Source organism: Lutjanus erythropterus, chromosome 20 (assembly GCF_056507025.1).
Source record: "Lutjanus erythropterus isolate fLutEry1 chromosome 20, fLutEry1.hap2, whole genome shotgun sequence".
Classification (NCBI taxonomy): domain Eukaryota; kingdom Metazoa; phylum Chordata; class Actinopteri; order Lutjaniformes; family Lutjanidae; genus Lutjanus; species Lutjanus erythropterus.
In genome coordinates, this window is record NC_139336.1 from 27,081,030 (window position 1) to 27,106,024 (window position 24,995).

At 38.3% G+C, this 24,995-nt stretch overlaps 1 protein-coding gene across 1 annotated transcript; it reads left to right on the top strand.

Moving 5' to 3' along the window:
• Positions 1–68: 68 nt before the first annotated feature.
• On the top strand, positions 69–24,430 carry ntrk2b (neurotrophic tyrosine kinase, receptor, type 2b). The gene is given in 17 exon segments (XM_084745994.1): positions 69–884; positions 6,834–6,908; positions 7,267–7,338; positions 7,436–7,504; positions 7,606–7,757; positions 8,943–9,079; positions 9,715–9,853; positions 10,289–10,597; positions 10,695–10,715; positions 13,915–13,967; positions 14,274–14,373; positions 15,111–15,299; positions 16,361–16,491; positions 16,574–16,746; positions 18,390–18,630; positions 21,463–21,621; positions 22,741–24,430. Coding segments are annotated over 17 exon segments (2,409 nt in total). The 5' UTR covers positions 69–681; the 3' UTR covers positions 22,927–24,430.
• Positions 24,431–24,995: the final 565 nt, after the last annotated feature.

Below are 24,995 nucleotides of genomic sequence, written 5' to 3' on the forward strand. Positions count from 1 at the left end.
TCAAACAAATTCCTATAAATACAACTCATCAGAAATACATCTCCAGGGTATCATCATCATCGCAGCCATCTCCCCTCTCCTGTAAACCCAATCCGGGTGATGGCTGGGGGGGAGATGCGCTCGTCCTCGGCGATAATCGATAGACGCATGCAGGTAGCCTTCCTTCCTCCCTACACACGCAGCATCACCACGCATCCTTTACTCCAGTGTGCAGCAGTCTCTCTTATTTTCCTCCCCATCATCACCAGCACACATATGAGAAATCGCTCCCTGCCTATTGATCTCTAAACATCTGGAACAGCTCATATTTGTTTTACAAGGCAGAGCCCGAGATAGAAAGAGGAGTGAGACAGCAGCAGCAGCAGCAGCAGCAGGACGGACCACTTGACACCTTGCTTCACGACATCGATATGCAGTAGTGTGATACCAGCTCTGCGGAGACGGGAAGGCCAGTCCATGGCATCTTGATATTAAAACCGTGGGCTCTGCTGCGCATTCCTCACCGACGTCTCCTGTTTTTTTTGTTTTTTTTTTTCCTCCTGCGGAGTCGAAAAGGATTAACTTGGCCAGATATAAAGGCGGCGAGGGAGGGAAAAAAAATCCAAATAATTTCATTTTGAGCAGATATTCTGTTTGTTTGGGGGATTCGTGCAGGGGGATATCATCATTATTGGACCTGCGATGGACTCCAGCGCGGGGGAATATGGCATGGCTCGTCTTGGATTGTTTTTGGTTTTGATGGTGATGGGGCTGTGGAGATTTAGCGATGCCTGCCCCGCATCCTGCACTTGCAGCATCTCAAGGATTGTTTGTATTGATTCTGTACCGGGGATCGAGGATTTCCCTGTCCTCACGTTAGATGACATGGAAAACATCACCGAGATGTAAGTGTATGAAAATGACAGCGTTTGAACTTATTAGGATGCAATGCGTAAAGATCGTATAGGTCGCAATAATACCCAAGGGCTAGGATTATAATAATATTAATAAAAATAATAAAGGTAATAACATCAACAGCAGGCCTGCTGTTATTATTATCCCAATCTTGTGGATTAAAGATGAGTAGATCTGTCTTTTGCGCCTAATGTCAAACACAAAATGTATAATTTTATTCTCATATGGGTTTGTCACATCATGTAGCCTCGTATATGTGTGGCGGAGATGGACGACAGTGTGTGTGCGCGTGTGCGTAATGGTGGTGAGAGTGCGCGTCCGTCAGGCTTATTTGGATTAGTCGGTGTTTCCTTTACAAAACAGCTCCAGAGGTAGTGATGGAGTAAATGTTTAGGCCCCGACGCAGCAGCCTCCTCCTCCCGAGGTGTTAATTCGGGCTTCTGGGCGGCGGTGGTGTGGTGAAACAGCCTCAATGTGATGTCGAAATGACCACATTTGTTGTTGCCAGATTACACATGAGATAGTTATGTAGCCTTATCTGCGTCAGTCAGTGTGTAGGCTTGTGTCGGAGTGTACCTGCTACAACCTCTGCACAAGTATACACAACTGCATGGCACCCACAGGAGGATGGATGGAGGGTGAGTTTTCTGAGGCAGACAGACTTTAGCTTTAGGTGTCACATCATACACATCATGAGTGTAAGAAACATGATTATTCTTTTCTGCATTTTGCAAGTAACACAAGTCTTGCAAACGTTCCCCAGTTTGTCTGAAGAGACTTTTATTGTGGTGAGTAAAATGTGCGGTTTTGACAGATAAATTCAGCAGCTTTCACATTTAAAGGGACAGTTTATGGTAAAATCAAAAATACATATTGTCTTGGGCTAGAATTTGTGTTATACACCGTTTTTTTACACACTGAAACAACATTGGCTGTAGAGATGTCTGCCTTCCCCTCCAGTATAATCAGTAGGTGAGTTTAGGGGGATGAGAGGAGACGCTGTCCCCCTTGTTAGCAAAATGACCAAAATTCATCCCCCTTCTTAAGTTGTCCTTCTCCTCTCCATCCCCAAGTGGCAGAGAAGTGTTAATTTTGCCAGCAATTTTTTATGGCTATTTGCACCCAGGTTAGAATTGCCAATGTGACTATATACACCCTTATGAAAGAGATGATCTTTCCCTAAACCTAACCAAGTAGTTTTGTCACCTAGACCTAAGGAGTTTTGTTGCATAAACCTAACCAACTCAGTTTTTTCCTAACCAAGTAGTTTGCCTTAACCTAACCAAGTAACTTTGTTGCCTCACTATAACTTTGCCAGGGAAAATGTAAAGACAAAAAACTCCTTGGACATAACTCCTTGTATTAACTTAATTAGCATGTAACAACCTGACATATGTTAACCTACCTAAATTTCTGTGTGGTGAGCTTTAATGTGTCTCTAGAGATTTGTGGTACAATTTCTTAACAGCTTGTTTATGGTCACATTAGTTCCCTTCTGATTAAGAAATATATTTTATTTTTTCTCTCAATCTCATTGTAAACAAAAACGGGCCCAAATGTCACCTTGTTTTCTGTCTCCTTGTTGTTGTTATCAGTCATTTGTTGTTGGATGGGTAGTATTAGAAAACAGAAAACCAACAGAGTCATACATGGATTGGTTTAGTAGTGGCACTTGAATGAAACAAATCAGTTCCTCCTAGCCTTTTCTGATTGGAAACTACTGTTATATAAGTCAAACATCACTGATTTCATCTACGGAGTTTGGTTGCTTTGGAAAAAACGATATTTGGCTCATGTAACAGAGTTTTCCCATCAGAAAAAAAGCTGTCTGAAGGCAAACTTAAGTGGTGAAAATACTCTAAACATAGTGTACACAGATAGGATGATATAACAGACATTTTTACTTTTTTAAACTCTTTTAAGTAGCTAGAATACCTTTTGTTGCTGACCTCGTCCACAGCAGCACATTTCTTAGCTGCCATGCCGGTTCCCCCATCAAATAATCCGAAATATCCCACGGGATCCTCCTCGGCTGAGCTGTAACTTCTTGCCCATGAGTAGATGCACGCTTCTTCCTTGCGGTGATGTTGGTTAGCAGATTCTGGAAAGAGACATTGCTGTTAAGTTTTTCATTTTTTTGTTTTTAAACAGTACAAGCATAGTGCCCGCTAGCTCTATTTTATTCAAGAGAGGGCAGACATCTCTACAGTCGATTTCTCCAAAACTCACACCAAAACAATCTAAAAGTAATAACAGCACTCCAGATGAAAATATGTGTTTGATCTTAGGGTGAACTGTCCCTTTAAAACGTCATACAACTACTGTATTTCAGTTTGTAAGGTTTTTTGTTGCCCTCAAAGAAAAAGGCACATAACACAAAAACTAGAGACACACAATCAGATTAACAGAGAGACTAAATAAACAAAAAGAAAAGAAACAACACAAACATAGATCATCATCATCCTCCATATCAATAAAATGTTAATGAACATGTGGACCCTTTTTAATATGATTTCAGCACAGTCTTCTCCAATAAAATCCATAACGGGGCTCCAGACAGAGAAAAACACGTTAATATCCTGTTAATATAATTCCATGGGAAGAAGTTTTAAAATATTATAAAGCCAACTTGAAACGCACCAGGTTCAACCTCTAAACATCTGACCATGAGTTTAAAAAAAACATGTTCTCTATGTCAGGGATTACCAAACGTTTTAATCTCAGGGACCCCCACAACATATGCACATTAGACAGACACGGGCCCCCAGTTTGAGACGACTCTGTCCTAAGGAGTCCCCTCTGAGTGGTTCTTTAATTTTTAGGTTTGAAGATAAAGATTTGGATTAGATTTTATTTCTGACATCTTATAAAATAAAACACACAGAAAAATAAACAAACAAACAAGGGTAACAAATGAACTTATCAGCAAGTGGTCAGCAGAAATAAATAATTCATGTCCAAAAAGGTTTAGGAAGAAGTGTGTGCTTATCCAGTCCTACACCCCCTTTTTTTTTATATTTCACAGAAAAACTTAGTGAAATGCTTGAATTTTCCAGATTTTTATCCCAATTCCCACCACACACAAATCAGTCAAATCAACAAATGTAAATGTTCATAATGCAGAAAGAGCAAATAAGCAGCATAAAGTCAGCAAAACAGCAAAAAGTCTTCAGAGTCAATCAATGATCAAACTGGGTTAACTATAATAAACACAGTCAACCCTACTTCTTCACTTGTTGTTCCAACGTCCGAAAAAGTCGCACAAAATCTAAGTTGATGCTGTGAAAGGATTGTTTACTTCAGCAATGTAAACAGGGTCATTTTAAAATGTCCTTTTCATTTATTACTCAAACCCTTTAATGATTAATGAATGCTTTGCACTATCATGCCCCAGAAAATTTCATAATCCCCCCAACACTGCAGCGCCTGTTGCAATAATGTGTTTATGTTATTTTAAGTGAACGCAAAGTCTCACAAGGGACGAGTGTTTGTGTCAAGTGAAGATAAAGTTTTCGTGTTATTTTTTTCAAGTTCTCGACATTTGCATGAACTCTGCCCTAAAACTTTGTGTCATGGATGAATTGGAGTTTACAGTGCAGAAAAATAATTTAAAAAAGTTTCAAGGAACCTGTAGAGGAAGTGTGTTTCCACCACAGGGACCAGGGTCTGCTTTAACTTAACTGAGAGGAAATTATTTCACTCGCCAAAAAGTCCATAAGTACAGAAACTTTAAGGGCGGGGCTTGCAGTGCTGAACATTTCTGATTGGTCGAGCACTTGCAGAATTTTTAAAAATCCGCAGCCGCAAACTGGCATGTTTTTTGTTCATTGTGCTCGACACATCAACAGCTGGAGTTACAGAAGGAAGCAGGACTGACGACAAAGTCCAGTCCTTTGTTGTTGTGTACTCATGTGAAAAAATAACTATAAATATAAAAACAGCTGTCTGTTTTTAGTACTTAAACTGACTGACTTATTAATCTTCGTGGGTTGGGAAGAAGTTTGAAGGAACCTTCCAGAGGAAAATTGTGTTTCTCACAATCTTCTTATATTTGTCTCATGAGAAATAAACGAGATTCTTATTTTGGGCTCACTGAAGTCTCATCTGTTTCTCCTAAACTCTCCCTTTAGGAGAAAAAAGGAGCAAAACAAAAGAAAAGCAAAAGAAAAATCTTTTGCCAAGCTCATAGGTGTCTCAGAAGTTTCTCTTTGATGGGAAGCAGGGAGCAACAATGACCACTGAGACAAATTTAAGATCTCATTTAAGACATTAAGTTTTCTTTTAGATCTCAAGAGCTGATTATTTAAGACAAATTCAAGATCAGTGTAGTGAGGCAAAAAAATAACAATTAGGCTCAAATTAGTCTCATGGTGAGAGAAAACAAAGGCTGTTTCTCAGAAGCCAAATTTAAGAAGTATGAGAAAATGGTTCAAATTTCATATTGGTCTTAATTTGAGCTCATTTATGTCGAGGAGACACAGGCTAGATAAAGACCAGATTTTATTTTGAACTTTTCCTTTCCTCTGGGGCTTTTAGTTCCTTGAAAAGTAGTTCCGGGGATTAAAAATTCCCGACACTTTGGGTGGAAACGTGGCTATACATCACAAAAAAACATATCAAAACACTAGAAACAGATATAAAATATATACACAGATCAGTTTCTAAAAAAAAATCATGATGAATAATGACACTAGAAGCAATGAAGCTGTTCTGTAAAAGTATTTTTAAAACCAAGTCCAAGTTAAGGATCCTTGCAGCTCATTCCAGACCATAAAAAGAGACAGGACACTTTAATCTTAAATAAAAAGTAACTAAAACTAAAAACTAAAGTAACTAAAACTAATATCCACAATATCAGCAACAATACTGAACACAATGTCTGTCACTGACGCTGTCACATTATATTGATCACTAAATGTGCTGCCGATCAGATTCCCTCAGTGAAGGAATATGGCAGCTGCGCGGGCAGTTTGTATAAAGTTTAGCTGACTGTGTCCGCAAAAAAACACACTGTCATGGTATTTTAGTTTCATAAAACACACAAACACAACAGATTCTCTTGTTTCACACTGTCACTGCGACACTATAGAATATAACCAGTGCTGTCAGTACTTACTGATTGTTGGAGGATATTCACATTTGCAGTGATTCAAGGAGTTAAATTACTTTTTTTTGTCATCAAGGAGTTTAAAATTGGTTATGAAACAGTCTCAGTTTATTACTGATGCCTCTGTGTTTATATTTTTCCAGCCAAAGTTACAGTGAGTAGTGTGTTAGCCAGTTAAAAAGAAGCAGGAAGAAATTTTTGTTTAGATCATATTAGTTTTTGAAGTTATATTTTGTGTTTGATACGATGGAAACACTTCCACTTTTCGAAAGTTACTTGTAGTAGCTTTAGCTACTGAAAAAACAAACAATTTCAGGCCATAATGGGAAAGCTCACAGTTTTCCATTTTCTCTTTTATTATTAGTGACTCAGAAATGATTTTTCTTTTAATTTCACTATAAACAGATGGACACTATAAAAACCAAACAGTCACTTCATCATGGATAGTGTTTTTTTACTTAATTTATTTATGACCTGTGAAGAGGGCTGGGATGTCACTTTTTTAAATAATATTTTGCTTTTACTTTGTATTTTTGCCAATCTGATCACTTTTTAGTTGTTAGAAGTTGTTTGAGCTACTTTTTAGAAAAATTTAAGGTAACCAAACTAGATTTCTCCCTGTTGTTGTTGTTGTTCAGCTTCTTCCACTGTGAAATAATTGGTAGTTTGCAAAGCAAAGCAGCCTCCCTGACGCTGAATATAACACACATACAAACAGTTTCATATAAAATTATTTAGCAAACTACCTGTGCAACTATCTTGGCTTCAAAGTTTAAATTAAATGCGTGATTTCATGTGTCATAACAGGTTTTTCTTTTATATTTGTTCACAGATATATCGCTAATCAAAACAGACTGTTTGACATCAATGACAACAGTCTGAGGCACTACATCAACCTCAGAAACCTGTAAGTATCATTTACTGTTTCAGGCTGCAGTTAATGATTATTTGCACTATCAGTTATAATTTGTCTGTGATTAATCGATTGGTTGTTCGGTCAGAAAATGGTTAAAAATGTTGATCCGTGTTTCCAAGATGACATCCTGAAATGTCTTGTTTTGTCTAAACCAAATATTCACATTTGAGAAGCTGAAATCAGAGAATTTTCTTTAAAAATTAGTCAAAACTATTGTCACAATAGATGGCAATCAATTTAATACTTGACAACTAAATGATTAATCGATTAATGGTTGCGGCTGTAATATATTTTCAGAGTTTTACATGGAATCAACAAACTGATAACCCTACATTTTATCTTCCAACAGAACAGTGATGAAGACAAGATTGACGTCTATATCATCAGATGCATTTTTCAACAATACAAGACTTCAATATGTGTAAGAAGCATTTTAAACAGCCTCTTTAGTTGTGTCATTGATACACAGACTTGAGTAGGTTTGTTTGGATTTTGACTGTTTTTTTTTTTTCTTTTAGAAATCTCAGAGATAATAACTTATCAACGCTGTCATGGAGAACGTTTCAGAACTTCAACACATCACTCCCGTAAGTGTTGCGTGTTCATAAAACTGTCAGTTTTGTGCAACTGAAGAAGACAAGTTTCTCATGTGCTGTTTTTTTTTTTTTTGTCTTGTTTAATTTTCTAGGCTCCTATTGTCCGGAAACCCTCTGGACTGTGTTTGTGAGAACTTGTGGATCAAACTGAGGCTGTTAGAAGAAGCTGACGGTCAGGACCTGAAATGCACCGACGACAGAGGAGAGACACAGGCCTTCGCCACGCTCACCCCGCCAGACTGCGGTAACGTGAAACCGTGTTATAATAAGCAGCGCTGCTGATATTGAACGTTCAGAAAAGTCAGAAAAGAGAGGTCAAAACAAAGACGGAAAGAAATCTGCACTCAGCACTTTTGTCTTTGCTTCCATTTCTCACAAGTTGAAAATATCTTAAAAGACTTTTCTGTGCACAAAAAAGGTTTATTTCTGCCAACAATTTAAAAGAAAGATTGAGAAAACTCATAATTTTAAGGTAACTGTCCTAACTATTTTATTTAGTTTTGATTCAGACTCTCAAGTTTGTACTTTTTATTTCTTTAGATAGACTTGAATCTTTTGTTTCAGCAACATCTTTTTTCAAATACTCATATAATTAATAATTACATGATAATTTAATATTAACAACTGACCTCTTTAATTTTTCTTGCACCCAGATAATCACAAAGCTTCACATTTATCTAAAGAAGAAAAAAAAATTAGTGAAAAAAAATTGTAAAATGTAAAATCTTTAGAAGTGAAATTAATTAATATATTTGAGTGAATTTGGCAAAATGACATTTACAGTGTCTAAAATTAACTACTTACATTTTTATGTTCAAATAGTTATTATTTACTTGTTTAAATATTTACCCCAGCATCTTTAAAACTGTTAAAACAATTTGCTGAATCCGCCTCATTGGGTCCAACACATTTATCTCAGTTTCAAATCCATCCTAGCTCCTGATTGGTGAGTTCAGCCACGTGTGAGTGATAATAAGGAAGTGTAACCAGGAAGTGCTGTTGTTGTGAAGCTGCTGAAGCGGGGAGGACGGTAAATCGCTGCTTAAGAAATACATTGGTTTCCATCTTGCTGTTGATTCTCATCGAGAGTGATCCAACCGCCGCAATCGAACCCTCACGTTACAAAATTAAAATCTAGTTTCCTCAACTTTATTTTTAAGTTTGCTTTTACAGACACGAAAAACTTTTTGTTCTAGCTTCATTCATTCTTTTTGGTTGCATCGAAAAAATCCACTTTTCAGACAAAAAACTTTTTTATCACTTCATATTACCTGTGTGACATCACACTAACTTTAGGTGTGTGTGTCCCTGCCTGAAACAATCTGTCCAGGAAGTCACTAACACAGATTTTTTTCTTTTTGGTAGCGTTTGTATTTTTGTTGAGTGCGTGTAAAGCTGTTTAACTTTACTGTTTGCCCGTTTCTTGCAGTGGCTCCCAGAGTGGAGGTCACCCCAACAACCGTGACGGAGATGGAGGGGACCGAAGTCAAAGCTGTGTGCCGGGCCTCGGGCTCCCCTCCTCCTGTGATCGAGTGGAACCTCGATCTGCTCTCTACCCAACACAAGGTGAGCCGCTCCACCTCACAGCGTCCTGCCTAAACCTTTGATACATGTCACTGACATACATAAAGAGCTTTAAGGGGCTTTATATACAGTCAGTGGAACAGGGCCAACACTTTGTTTGTTTAGTCTATTTACTTTCTGAGCGGAGCGGTTTAGTTTTTTAGTAGGAAAACAGCTTTGCAGAATCTCCCAAACAACAGAAGTGAATGGTGACCGGTTTTCAAACTAACAACAGAATAAAAACATAAAATGCCTCCATACTGCTCCTCAAGTCTCCTGAAGCCCCAACATACCAAACTGACCCCCAAAAAATGTTATTTACACCGTGTTTTTAGCCTGAATCTTCACTGTAGATCCTTAGCTTGGAGCCACGCTCACATGCACTCTGTCTGAACTGTGTGTGTGTTGTGACGGTGTGTGAACGGCATGTTGGGACTTTAGGAGACTTTGATTACGCCAGATATGTCAGATTATTGAGTTTTGGCAGATAACCAAGCTTAATATCTCAAAACTACTTAGAACACACAGACAGAACATTTCTATAAGGAGACGTTATATTAAAAAATATCCAAGATCAGCATCCTGCCAGTTTTGCATACATATGACATATGATGTAAACAGTAATGTTGTGTTTGCAGACTGATCCTCTGGAGGCGGAGACAGAGAGCCGGCTGACCTTGTTCAAACTGTCTCCTGAAGATAACAGCAAGACGATCATATGCAGCGCCGAGAACATGGTGGGTCAGACGGAGGCCACCCTTCAGCTCAACATCCTCTGTAAGGACTTTTCTGTTATCGCTGACTGTAAATGTTAACCAGCTGTAGCATACGTTTAATTTTCTTCTCATGATCTTTTAAACACTTTCTTCTAGACTTTGTTATTTCCAGCAGAAGCACAAGGCTCTTCAGTTTGTTATCGTTACTGTCTCTTGGCAAATCTTATTGACTCTCCATGTTTCCTTTCCATAACTCTTCCTCCTGTGAAGCTCCTCATGCCTGACCACACTCCTCTGCTTGTTTACTGCCACATTTCTCCTCATTCTCCTCTTCCATGTTCTCCTGATGTCAGTGTTCAGATGTTCCTCTCTTCCCCACACTGCATCCCCTTTTCTAAGCCTGTAAATGTTGCTTTTCCTACTGGCTTTTACTCCTGGTGTTGATTTTCCTATCATCCCGTTATTACTCTTCCTCTACTTGTTGCCTCCGTGTCAGTTGCCCCAACCATCCAGCAGCTGCTGGGGCCGGAGCGGGACCACCACTGGTGCATCCCCTTCAGCGTGACGGGGAACCCCAAGCCCGAGCTGCAGTGGTACTACGAGGACGAGCCCCTCCAGGAGCAGGACTACATCCGCACCATGATCCACCTGTCCACCGAGAGCGAGTACCACGGCTGCCTGCAGCTGGTCAACCCCACGCACATCAACAACGGCATGTACAGGCTGGTGGCGAAGAATAAGTATGGCCAGGATGAGAAGAAGGTCTCAGCCCACTTCATCGTCGCACCTGACGAAGACCACTTAGGTGCCAATAAACTCTTCTTACAGGAGTTCATTAGTGAGAAGTCCACTCATTTCTGAGGCTGGTTTCTGCTAACGTGCTGATTTTCTTTCCTTTTCAGCTGAAGACCTCTTCTACTACTGTAAGTAATGATTCAGCTTCATAAATCCAATAATCGTTATATTTTTTATCTTAATATAACTGTATGCATAATTAAAATTAACTCTTACCTGATGTCCATCTGTTTCTCCTCATATGGCCTCTTCCTGCATCTTGCTTCTGCCCAGCCACTACTGGTAGGTGTTTGAACTCACCGACTGGGTTGCACAAACAAAGATTTGTCAAATCTAAGATTAGTTTAGATCAGAGTTCAGCAAAACTAGGTTTAAAATGAGTAAATCCAGATTTAAAATTAAGCAGAGCTCTGTTGCACAATCCAAAACTAATCTCCATTTAGTAAAAAGTTTAGTGATGCAAACCTCAGTTAAATAGATTAATAAATACGGAGATGCTTGCTTACCTAAAGTAGATTAAAAAGTAAATTTGAGTGCTGCTAGGACATTGTATTGTTTGCTAGCAAGCTAAAAAATGAACACAACGTTGCATTGTTCGCTAGCCAGCTAAAAAGTTAACAAAATATTACATTGTGTGCTTGCTAGCTAAAACATAAATAAAATATTACACTGTTTGCTAGCTAACTAAAAAGTTAAAAAATATTACATTGTTTGCTAGCTAGCTAAACACTCAACAAAAGATTAAACTGTTTGCTAGCTAACTAAAAAAAAAACTAGCAAAATATTATATTGTCTGCTAGGAAACTAAAGTTAACAAAACATTACATTATTTACTAGCTAGCTAAACAGTTGGTTAGTTTTGTTAACCTGCCCATGGTGGCTTAGGCTGAACTATTTTGTTCAATACATTTTAAAAAGGCAGCCATTTTAAAAGTTAAACCTCTTTGGGTGTAATATAAAGTTAAGACTCTATCCCATTTTAAATTGGAGTTTAAAGATTTGGTGCAACAGAAATTTGATAATGTATTTAATCTAGGTTTTTAGTGAAAAATAAACTGAGGTTTAAATTGACATTTAAATGTAATTTTTATTTCAGTTAGCTCATCTCTGAGGCTGGTTTCTGATTATGTCTACCAACATACTTTTAAGTAATGCTTAAGCTTTATAAAACCAACAATCATTATATTTATTAGCTTGATAATAACTGTATGCATAGTTAAAATTAACTCTTACCTGATGTCCATCTGTTTCTCCTCATATGGCCTTTTCCTGCATCTTGCTTCTGCCCAGCCACTACTGGTAGGTGTTTGAACTCACCGACTGGGTTGCACAAACAAAGATTTATTGAATCTTAGATTAGTTTAGATCAGAGTTCAGCAAAACTAGGTTTAAAATTAGTAAATCCAGATTTAAAATTAAGCAGAGCTCTGTTGCACAATCCAAAACTAATCTCCATTCAATAAAAAGTTTAGACTAGTGATGCAAACCTCAATTAAGTAGTTTGATCAATATGAAGTTGCTTGCTTACCCAAGGTAAAGTAAATTAATAATAAAAAAAAATCTGAGTGCTGTTGGAACACTGTATTGTTTGCTAGCAAGCTAAAAAAATTAACACAATGTTGCATTGTTTGCTAGCTAGCTAAAAAACAGACAACATATTACATTGTTTGCCAGCTAACTAAAACATAAACAACACATTATATTAATTGCTAGCTAACTAAAAAGTTAACAAAGCATTACATTGTTTGCTAGCTAGCTAAAAAGTTATCAAAATATTGCGTTGTTTGCTAGCTAGCGAAACAGTTGGTTAGCTTGGTTAGCCTGCTCATGATGGCTTTTGTTCAATCCATCTTTTAAAAAAAGGCAGCCATTTTGAAAGTTAAACCTCTTCGGGTGTAAGTTTAACTTTCATACTGGATCATATTTTAAATTTGAGTTTAAAGATTTGGTGCAACAGAAATTTAATAATAAATTTAATCTAGGCTTACAGTGAACATTAAACTGAGGTTTAAAGTGATATTAAGCTCATCTTTGAAGCTGTTTTTTGTCTATGTCTGCTAACATACCTATTTTTAAGTAATGATTCAGCTTTATAAATCCAACAATGCTCATATTTATTAGCTTGATAATACTGTATGCATAGTTAACTAATTCTTACATGTTCTCCATCTGTTTCTCCTCATATGGCATTTTCCTGCATCTTGCTTCTGCCAGACACTACTGGTAGGTGTTTGACCTCATCCACTGGGTTACACAAAGATTCATTTAATCATTAAAGATTAGTTTGAATCAGAGTTGAGCAAAACCAGGTTTAAAGTGAATTAATCCAGATTTAAAACTAAGCAGAGCTCTGTTGCATAATGCAAAACTCAGCTCTATTTAGTAAATCCGAATTTAACAAAACCCAAATTAAATAGTTTAACCAATATGGAGATGCTTGCTTACCTAAATTAAAATAAATAAATAAAAAGTAAAATTGTTGGGATGCTGTATTGCTGGCTATTGCTAGCTAGATAAAATGTTAACACAACATTGTATTTTTTTTCTAATTAGCTGTAAAAAAGTAAGATAAAAAGTAACATGCTAGCTAGCTTAAAAACTTAACAAAATGTTAGTGTTTGTTAGCTAACTAAAAAGTTAAGAAAAGTTAGTCTTTGTATGCTTACTAAAAAGTCAGCAACATGTTATATTGTTTTAGCTAGCTACCTACAAAGCTGAAGTATTACAGTGTTTGCTATGTAGCTGAAAAGTAAACAATACATTATATAGTTTGCTAGCTACCTAAAAAGTTAACAAAATATTAAGTAACATCATTAACTAGCTAGCACAAAAGTTAATAGAACGTTACATTATTTGCTCACTAACTAAAAATTTAACAAAATGCTACATTGTTCGCTAGCTAGCTAAAGACTAAACAAATGTTACATAGTTTGCTAGCTTGCTTAAAAGTTTGTTCGCTTTGTTAGCCTGCTCATGATAGCTCAGCCTAAATTATTGTGTTCACTCCATCTAAAACACAAAAGGCAGCCATTTTAAAAATTAAACCTCTTTGGGTGTAAGTTCATACTGGATCTTATTTTAAATTTTAGTTTAAAGATGCAACAGACATTTAATAGTTTTAATGTGATGTTTAAATTTAACCTTTCTTAATTTAACACTAGTTTAAAAGTTTGATGTAGCATAACTTTGAATGATTTGGAGTTAAAAATTGGTCAGTGTGCAACCCAGGCATCATCACACTCTAGCCCATATAACATGGCATGCTAATCAGTACCACTTGGTTGCACTAATTAATAATTGTTAATTATTTTTTAATGTTCAGACAAGCATTTTGATTTCTTTCAGACCCGCCACTCCCTCCTCTGGATGACAGTGTTGCAGTAAGTGATCCTCATCAGTCCTGACCATTTAAAGCAGTGGTTCCCAACCTTTGGGCTCGTGAACCCTTAAAGCAAATGTATTATGATTATTATTATTATTATTATTATTATTATTATTATTATTACTTTTAAAACTATTTTTGTCTTCTTTTGCTGCTTTGTCATCCCGTAAATTATCTCATGACTCATCAGATTTGGGGAACCTGACCCCAGATTGAGAACCGCTGATCCAACAGATGTTTGTCTTGACAGTTGTGGTTCCAACATTTTAATTTGTTGTTGTTGTTGTTGTTGTCATCTTTGCAGGTGTATGTAGTCGTGGGAATCGCAGGAGTTGCCTTGACTGGCTGCGTTCTGATGGTCATCATTCTGAAATACGGAAGAAACTCCAAGTTTGGTATTAAAGGTGAGGTAATTTTCGTGCGGGAATAGTTTGACATTTTGAAAAAAATAAACTTATGTGACATCTTGCAGAGAATTAGAAATTAGAAAACACTGAATTTAAAATGATCTATGATCACAACTACACTGACAGCAGTGGTCTGCTCTTCAGAAATAACGACTGTGGGATGCAGAATTTGACCAATCATAGACGAGTATTCAAGAAAATCTTTTAATAAATGTAATTAACATTGTGTTATGTTATCAAGCGTTCGTCAGTTGTTTATATACAGTTAGGGATGCTTCATAAGAGGAGTAATAATAGATTAAGACAATGACAGTATAGGTGTGATTGTTGCTGTTGTTCTCTTGTCTGTTTTTGTTTTATCTATTTTTCCTTCTTTATCCTCTTTTTCTCTCCTGATGTGTTTATTAAATAATCTCAAATCTTAAATGCAAATAAAAAAAAGATTTTAAAAATTAGACAAAGACATTACAGAACTAAAAAGATCTAGTTACAACTGCATCAAACGGTTAACGACGTGCTAAATAGGTTAGAAATAAAGTGTTACTGTTGACTTACAGAAAGATTACACCTGTTTCTGATATTCTGATGTATTTTTTTTATTATGTTCAACTTGATTATATTATTTATAAGTCCTTCTATCTCCTTTTCCCTCCTCTTCCTCTTTCTTCTTTCTCTTACTCTACACTCCACTCCTGCTCCTCTCTCCTCTCCTCTCCTCCTCGGTGGCTCCCTAGGCTCCTCCTCAGTCATCAGTAATGACGATGACTCTGCCAGCCCCCTTCATCACGTCTCCAATGGCAACAACACCCCGTCGTCCTCGGAGATGGGTCCAGACGCAGTGATCATTGGGATGACAAAGATTCCTGTCATTGAGAACCCACAGTACTTCCGTAACTCCAGCAGCATGCTGAAATCTGACACGTGTGAGTTACCGCCTCGCTCCACAAATGGCCGGTAACCTGGACCTTTTCTGATAAATCCATGCAGGGGTCACCGCCCGACGCCGTATTTATTGTCAGCGTCCGCCTGCATTGTGATTGTGACTCCTGCCCAGCTGGACGGTTAGACTACTGAGCAGATTTGTGGCTTTTGTCGATTTTACTTTAGTGTAAATTGAATATGTTTCAGTTTTGTCTCATCAGACAAATCATGCAATTTAAAGATGTGTAAGAGGTCATGACTGGCTTTTTTAAAACTATTTTTATACCGTTTTTTGACTAACTGATGATTTGTCGAGTCAAACAAATTGATAATGAAAATATTCTTTAGTTCCAGCCATAATCAAAGTAAAAATCTGACCCTCACTCAAGTGATAACATTTTTACAGCAGGTTTTTGGGGCCAGGCATAAGGAGGAAAAAATGTCAAGAATAAAGTCAGACTTTGAATATTAGTGCTACGCATAGGAAAAAATAAAAAATCAGGGGAGGAAGGTTGGTAGGGGCTTTTCGCATTTTGAGAATAAAGTTGAAATGCCACTGACTTTTTTCTAAAACTTTATTCCATACATTTCAATTTCACTCCCAGCAAATTCCACCAAAAAATAAGTCTCACCCCTCTGATTTATGTAATCTCTTTCTGCCTGGGACTAATACTGAAGGTTCAACTTTATTCTCAACTTTTCAGCCTTGGTTTTGAAATGTACAAAAAATTTTTCCCCTCATGCCAGGCCCTGATACGTCTGCGCAGAGGGGCTGATCAGTTAATTGAAATTTTATCAAAATCGTAATATGGCCAACTGCAATTTTCAAATCTCAGAGGGTGCAATATTTCTTAAAGGCAAAATGTGTCAAAATACCAATTGGCAAAAAAGGAGGGAAAAACAAAGGAAGTAAAACAGCAGAAACAAGAGGAAAGACCTTCAAAATAAAACCCAGAACCATGACACCTTGAATATCGCAAATCAAAATCGGTCAAAAATAATCCTGATTATTTTTCCAACTAAATAATTAAGACACAGTAATTTGTTTTATCCTTTGATAAAGTTGTCCAGCACATCAAGAGACACAACATTGTGTTGAAGCGGGAGCTGGGAGAGGGCGCCTTCGGGAAGGTGTTTCTCGCCGAGTGCTACAACCTGACGCCAGACCAGGAGAAGCTCCACGTGGCAGTCAAGGTACAGATCAGGAGGCCGTTCGCTCAATCAGATGTACGTTCCCGCAGATTCTCACTGTCTTTTTTCTCTTGCCTTCGGTCAGACTCTGAAAGAGGCCAACGAGAGCGGCCGAGCGGACTTCTACAGAGAGGCCGAGCTCCTCACCAACCTGCAGCACGAACACATCGTCACCTTCTACGGGGTGTGTGTAGAGAGCGACCCGCTCATCATGGTGTTTGAATATATGAAACACGGCGACCTAAACAAGTTCCTCAGGTAGGATCATTCTCACTTCTAAAAGTACTGACATGTGCTAAAGGAATAGTTCCACATTTTGGGATGTGTTATTATATTATTATTATTCTTAGCATTAAAGGGATAGTGCAGATTTTTTTAAAGGTTGTATGAGGTACTTATCCATAGTCAGAGTATTACCTCTAGTAGCTGGCGGTTGGCACAACCCCAGTATTGAGAAGTGTACCAGTGTAGGAAGCTAAGAAATGTCAGCAGCAAATATGTATTTTAAACACCTAAAAGAAAGCCCACATAAAAAAAAATCAATATCACTGTCAGTGTATGTTATATTTAGAGTATTTTCACTACTTTATCTTGCTGTCAGATGTCCTCTTCCAATGGGAAAATGCCGTTATGTTAGCTTAATATTGCTCGCTCCAAACCAACCAAACTCCACTGACATAAACAGTCATTTTACCTCACAGAACACAGGAGTTACTCGTCTATTCTTGCTGCTAACCCTCTACAACCAGACGTCAAGAAACCCAAACTATCCCTGTACTGTAAATGAGAAAACAGCTAGCATTATATTTTGTTTGTTTAATTTGTATGAAACCAAAGTGTGAAAACAACAAGATGTGTTTTTGTTCCGGACTATTTCTTGGCTGTGACTTCCTGGAATCGCCGTGAAGTTGCCAGGCAACCAGCAGAGACTCCAGGAAGTCACTGCTGTTGACCAAGAAGTAGTCCAGCACATAATCCACCATGAAACCACACGTACAGATTAAACAAACAAGATTCAGCGTGTTTGCTTCAGAGGCGCTGGTAGGCAGATTTTCTTACCTTTGGACCAAGACGAGGCGAACGGTTTCCACCCATTTCCAGGGTGACGATGTGTTCAAGTTTCATATAGGCTCACCGTTTCCTGGCATCTGCTTCGTATTTAGTGTACAGACATGAGAGTGGTATTGATCTTCTCATGTAACTCTCTGTATGTTTCCCAAAATGTACAAATATTTCTTGAAGTGTCCCGTGAATTGAAGCTAGTGCTGGGTGATATTCTGATTATTCTGAGATGGCAGAAATCCAGCGACTAAAATTCTGACAAAATTGTCTATTCTGTGTTTTTACTGAGGTGGTTAGCTTTTCCATATAGGCCTTTGAAGCAGACATTCGCCTCTGGTTAGGTAATCTTTAAATAAGTTAGGGCTACGATTAATGTACAGCTACAATCATTTGATGGAAGCCATTTGAAGGAAAATTAATCTGCAACAATTTTGATACTTTAAGATTAAGAAAGATAAAGATGAGAGATAAATAAGATAAAAGGAATGCCAGAGATAACTTAAGAAATTACAGTAACAACAATGGAGTAATAATATAAAGTGAATGAGGAGTAAATGTTCAGCCAGTGCAAAGACAAACTGAGCTGATAAACTGAGAAGCTGGAACCAGTGAATGGCATCAAACATAAAAAACAAATTATTTTTCTATCTATTGTTTAATTGTTTCAGTTCTAAATTATTTCTTAATTGGTTTTACATGAAATTAACTTCATCACAATATAATGAAAATTGTATTCATGCCGCCCACCTCTGAAACGGTGCCTTACAATGCATTATGATTCTCTAAACTCTTCAGTGGTGCGACTGATTGAATCTCTGATGAAGTGTTTGTGGGTGCAGGTCCCACGGTCCTGATGCAGTGCTAATGGCAGACGGTCAACACAGCATCCTGGTGGAGCTCACCCAGTCCCAGATGCTGCACATTGCCCAACAGATTGCTGCTGGCATGGTCTACCTGGCCTCGCAGCACTTCGTCCACAGAGACTTGGCAACCAGGAACTGTCTGGTCGGAGAAAACCTGCTGGTCAAGATAGGAGACTTTGGCATGTCCAGAGACGTCTACAGCACAGACTACTACAGAGTGAGTCCAAAGTATTTCTGATTATTGTCCCTGCTCTCACCTCGCCCCCCCCCCCCCAGTCTATTACTCTCTTTCTCACACACACACACACACAGACACACACACACACACACACATACACAGACACACGCACCCTCTGATACACACAGAAATATGGAAATGTAGTCTCAAATATGTAATTAGAATTTTATTCCAGTTTGGGCCTGAAATAACTGTGCAGCTGCAGAAATGACAATTTTAACCAGAGGTATTTTATCTATTTTTAATACCATTTAAATGCAAATTCTATAATCTGCATAAAATTACTGTTTCCATGGCAATAAAGGCCAACAGTGCAAAAATGCATAAGCAGTTTTTCTTTCTCGCAGGGCAAGGAGTTAATACATCCCTTCACTCTACATGACTGGCATCATATTAAACCATAGAGGAGTTATAGTATGATGGTTGTGAGAAGATTACACTTTGATGCTTCAGAACGAGCCAATAAAAAGAAAGAATAAAAATTGTCATGTTGGGGAACAGATGGAATTATTTTATTTCACTCATTCCTCTGTGTCTCAGATCCCAGTCTGAATCCCACAGTGCCCTCTGCTGCCCGAAAAACAAAACACATCGTCTCTGAGATGCATTTTCCTGCACCAGATAAGATCAACATAAAGAGCGCCTGTCACCAGCGCCTGGTATCAAACATTTTTATCAAACAGAAAGTAAAAGCATGGACACAGCTGACAATATGAGGCTGTAATGCTGCAGCACGAAATGAGATCAGCTAGGAAAGTTAATATAAATGCATAAACCTCACGTTTAGAAGAGGTTTAGAAGTGAATAAAACTAAAATTACATAGAATTTATGCTTCTAAAATGTTTTTTCTTAATTCACATAAGCAGATTTTTGATAAAGTACTGCACAGTGAGTGCACATAGTAGTAAGTTTGGATGCCATACTTGGTATAAACCCCGGCTCAAATATCGTGCATTTTACAGGAATAATTGAGTGATGGCGGATGTGAGTTAATGTAGGTGAAAGGATGAAGGTGCAGGAAAAGTGATTGGATAAAAGGGGCGACAGGAAGAGAGAGAAACGCATTAAGTAGACTGAGGGAAGAAGACAGGAAGGCGCTGATTGGATAAAAGGTTATGAAGGAATAACAGGCGTGTTACAGGAATGCCAGAGTGACTAAACTTAATTGTTCGCCATGAAAGATGCACTCAGTTGGCAGTTTATTAGGTGCATGTAGTTTAAACTAATGCAGTGTAATATAACAATCCTGCAATAAATCCTACAGGCATGATGGTTATAATTTTCAGTTTTGTTAAAAGTGTTTTGGAGAGGTGTTGATTCAACTTTACTGTCACTTTGGAGGATGGAGTTTGTCGTGCTGTTGAACTGTATTGTATCATACTATATGTTAAATAAAGAAAGGTAGACTAAATAAAAAACACGTCTCTGTATAATGCATTACAGTCACAAAGTGACATTATAACCTTCATGAAGGGAGGGTTTATATCAGGGCTGCTGTATTAGTTTAGCAATAGTTTTAGCTAGTTAGCATTCATTTTAGCTCGCTGTTATTATGAGACTGCTGTTCAGAACACAATACCATAAATCATTAATAGACAACACGTGCTTACGGCTGCCCAGCTCCTCCGGCACGTCCTCCAGTCCGTTCCGTTTAAACCCGAAAACTCAGGCAGAGTTCCTCTTCTTAGCCTGAGCACCAGACTTCTGAGGGCCAGCATGTAACTGCATGAAAAGGGGAGAGATGCAATCAGGAAAAACCACCAGCAGCTGTGCCAATCAACTCACCTGACGCTGCTCTCATGAGCCACACCCCACACCTCTCTCCTGCAAGGTTAATTTACTTATAAATCATGAAAATAAAAGTGTTTGTAATGCTGGAGTGTGGAAGAAGTACAATGGAGGTACAATCTCTTTTTGAGGACATTCTTAAGCTTTATATTATATTTGTACAGTGCCGGTCTGGTACATTAATGTGCGCACCTACGTCATGACCCCTGCAAAAGTCAGTGCCTCACTTGGGGGCACCTCCATCAAAAAAGTCTGGACTTGCCCCTGATTTTAAGACCTGACATGATGAGGACAGAAGCAGCGCGACCATGAATGACATAAAAATGTGTCTTGACATAGATTTCTTTCTGTTTTGTTTAGGGACTGCGCCCAATGTAAAAATCGATCGATTATGTAGAAATATTTTACGATAAGTTGATAACGCAATTATTGTGACAGGCCTACTAGCAGCTTTGTGAGGCTGTGCACAGAAGTGAGCTAAATGCTACCTTCAGCATGCTAACGTGATCAAAAGGACAATGCTGATGTTTTAACAGGTATAATGTTTATGAGACTCCCTGTCTTTAGCTGGTTAGCATGCTAACATTTGCTAATCTGTACTAAAGTACCAGGTGAAGCTGATGGGAATGTCATTAGTTTTGCAGGTATTTTCTGATTTACCTGCTAGATGAAAAGTCAGAGTTGTTTGAATGTATACGGACCTTGAATATTTGCAGCAAATTTCTCAGCAATGGATTAAATATTTGTCAGTATATTTTACTCAAAACCCCAAAACCCCCATGGTGGCAGAAGATCACAGAAGTCATTAGACTTGATCCTTTTGGCATCATGACTGTCAGCACCAGATGTCATGGCAACACATCCAGTAGTTTATGAAATATTTCAGTCTGGACCAGAGCGGTGGAACAACCAGCCCACATCCTTTCTGCCCGACCAAAACGTGCCCAATGAAGTACAGACACAGTCTTCAGAAGGCCTTGTGGTGTTTGTAACTGATGGAGACTCTTTCTCTGTCTCTGCAGGTGGGCGGTCATACGATGCTGCCAATCCGCTGGATGCCCCCAGAGAGCATCATGTACCGGCGGTTCACCACAGAGAGCGATGTGTGGAGCCTCGGTGTGGTGCTGTGGGAGATCTTCACCTACGGCAAGCAGCCCTGGTACCAGCTCTCCAACAACGAGGTCAGAGTCACACAACGTCTGCACTCACTGCGGTCAAGTTCAGGACCTACATAAAAACGCTGAGGCAACTCTACTGATTCAGAGAGGATGCTGGAAACCTGGGAAAGTAATCAAAAATCAGGGATAAGTGACAAATAACATCAAAATGCAGGTCAAGTAAACTAACAAAAGATTTTGAGTTTTGAATCAAACTCTGCTTTAGATTAATGTGAATCCTAATTTTAAAAATGTTTACAGTGAGCTGTGAAGCTGATTTGTCATTTTTTGAGGGCTTAAAAATTAAATGGTTGCAACTGAAAATATTAAATTATGAACCGTTCACTTTAATGAGTTTACTCAAAAATGGATGAAAATGTATTTCTAAAACTCAAAGACTTAAGTTTCTCTAAAGAAGAAAAGCAAATTATATCAACAAAACATTATGAGTTGGTAAAACTTTTTGATTCAGGTTCAAAACTCAAAAATCTATTGAAGTAATTTGCCTTGAAAATTTTAGTTTTCTCAACTTTTTCGTTTTTACAGGAAAATATTTTATTACACAAGGTTTTTATTTATTAGATGGTGACAGTACAGAGAAAGAAAATGAAAGAAAAAGAGCTGAGAGAAAGAATGGTCCCTGACTGGACATGAATCAGAGACATTTTTTTGGTTCATGGTCGGCGCCTTTACCCCAAGACCACCAGGGCACTTTTTATTGCTTTTGACAAAAAACTTTTGCATGAATGAAAGTTCAGAAAATTTTGCAGAATCATCCAAATTATCACCGTCCAAAATGATGCATGTTGTTCTGAATGAAAACAGACAAAGAAAAAAGACCATTTTATAAAGTAAGAGTGAATTGTGAATTAAATTATCTAATAATTGCTTCTGCATTAATGCTAAACATTCATGATTATCAAGTCATGAATGAAGTAACTATTACAACACCGATGAATACGATTAGACTTCAATTCATAGTAAGCTGGACAACCAGTGTTTGTCTGATTTTTAATCGTCTCTCGACTCATCTGATGTTTCATTTCATTACCAGTTTTTGTTGAAAGCCTGTTGCACTGCCTTCACACACCACACCACAGCCAAACAGCAGGTGTAAAGTATACTGTAACTTGCATCCTGCAGGTGATTGAGTGCATCACGCAGGGCCGCGTGCTGCAGCGGCCCCGCACCTGTCCTAAAGAGGTGTACGACCTGATGCTGGGCTGCTGGCAGAGGGAGCCCTACATGAGGCTGAACATCAAGGAGATCCACAGCATGCTCCAGAGCCTCGCCAAGGCCTCGCCCGTCTACCTGGACATACTGGGCTGATGCTCCCGTGTTCTCTTGTATGTACTCTGCGTGCAAGTGTGTGTGTGCGTGTGTGTGTGTGAGCTGGGTATGTGTGGATGAGGAGTGACTGCGTGTGTGTGTGTGCACATGATGAGACAGAGAGGAGAGGAGGAAACGAGGGTGGTATGAGTGACTGCGTGAGCGGCTGCGTCTGTGTACAGTACCTGGCTGTAAATGTTCCTGTAAATGCTATCGTCCGTGTCCTCATCACATCGAGAAAAGCCTTAAATTTTGATTAATTTTCCTTTCGCTTTTCTTTTCTTATCCATCCGCAGACGTTAACTGAGGCATGTTTCATAAATGGAAACCAAAATGCATACAGGATTATGTAACTTTATCCAAACCATCTACTACATCTACTATATGTTATAAAAATAAAATGAAACCCGGTAATCAGAGGCATTGATTACTGAGTTATTCTGTCTCCATCGCATTCAATAATCACTCCTCTGTATTCCATATTCGCTGGGAACGAACAAAGGGAAAATAATGTGTCTCCATAATGGACAGTGTATGGACACAACCTTGTAGATAGAGCTTTGTCTTCTTTGTCACACAGAGCAGCAACATATTCTGCAGGAAGATAAAAAAAAAACTCATTAAGTTACAGCTGAAGCTTTTTTTCTTTTCTATGTCACAGATATTTTAATATTTGTAGAGTTTATAAATGTTCACTGTTTTCATACCAAGCTGTTTGTTGATTTAAATCTGTGGTTTCTGAGTCGTCGACAGAAGACTTTAAATGTGCGTGTATATTATTATACATGTGCGTTTAAAGGGACGGTTCACCCTCAAATCAGAAATACATGTTTTCCTCTGACTTGTAGCGCTATTTACCCACCTAGATTGTTTTGGTGTGAGCTGTCGACGTCTGAAGATACTGGCCATCTCTTAGACGTAAATGAGCTCGATTTAAGACCAATATGAGATGAATATGACAATTTTCTTATGCTTCTTAAATTTGGCTCCTGAGAAACAGCCTCTGTCTCGTCTCGGCTGAGATTAATTTAAGCCCAATTTGAAGAGTTTAAAAATTTTTTTTGTCTCACTGCACTGATCTTAAATTTGTCTTAAATAATCAGCTCTTCAGATAACTGTGAGATCTAAAAGAAAACTGGATCTTAAATTTGGCTCAGTGCTCCTTCTTCTCCCAACATGCGGGGTTAGGAGAAACAGATGTGAGCCAGAAGTAAGAATCTCACTTATTTTTCCTAAGACGAAGAAAAGACGATTGTGAGAAACAAAATTTTCCTCTGGGATCTGACGACACAAAGTGCGGCAGTGAGCTGATAAACGCCGTTTTATCCACTTGCTTGTCCTTCATCCTCCACCGTATCAATCCTTCATTTCACCTCGATTATCAACCACATCATGATTAATGGGCTCAGCGTTGCCTCTTATAGCAACTTCATTTTTTAAAAGCCACTAATGACAAATTATGCGACATGAAATTGTAATATAATATACTGTAATATAATTCATTCAGAGTTGCCAGTTGTGCCGTGCAGAGGTTGTCAGGTGGCGGCATGAAGGACAGACAAGTTTGAGCCTCACTCTCTGGACATATTAATAGTTTATTTGATCCTCTCCCTCCCTTATTTGTGGATTTAATATATATATAACTACCTGAAACTTAAATAAGTTGTCCCTGTAGTGAGTTTGTGATGATTTGGCTAAGATTTATCTTATCTTTTATGTGGCTTAAGGCCTAGATTCTCAAACTATGGTAATGTGCTCGGAGAGTTCAGTACGGTTTGAGTACGTACACTGCGTAAAAAGTTTAAGCTGATCTCTCCCTTTCTGCAACCAACACAACCATTTGATCGCCTTCAGTGTTTTAATCTGTCTAAGACGGACATGTCTACAGCTTGTATCTCCAAAACTCTGCAACTCACACCAGAACAATCTAGATGGATAAATAGCATGACAGGTACGAGGAAAAATATGTATTTTAGATTTTGCGGTGAACTGTCCCTTTACAAAAAAAAAACAGTGTGAAACCCATATAGATCCTTATAGATGCCTGTGTCTGTTCTATATAACCTACT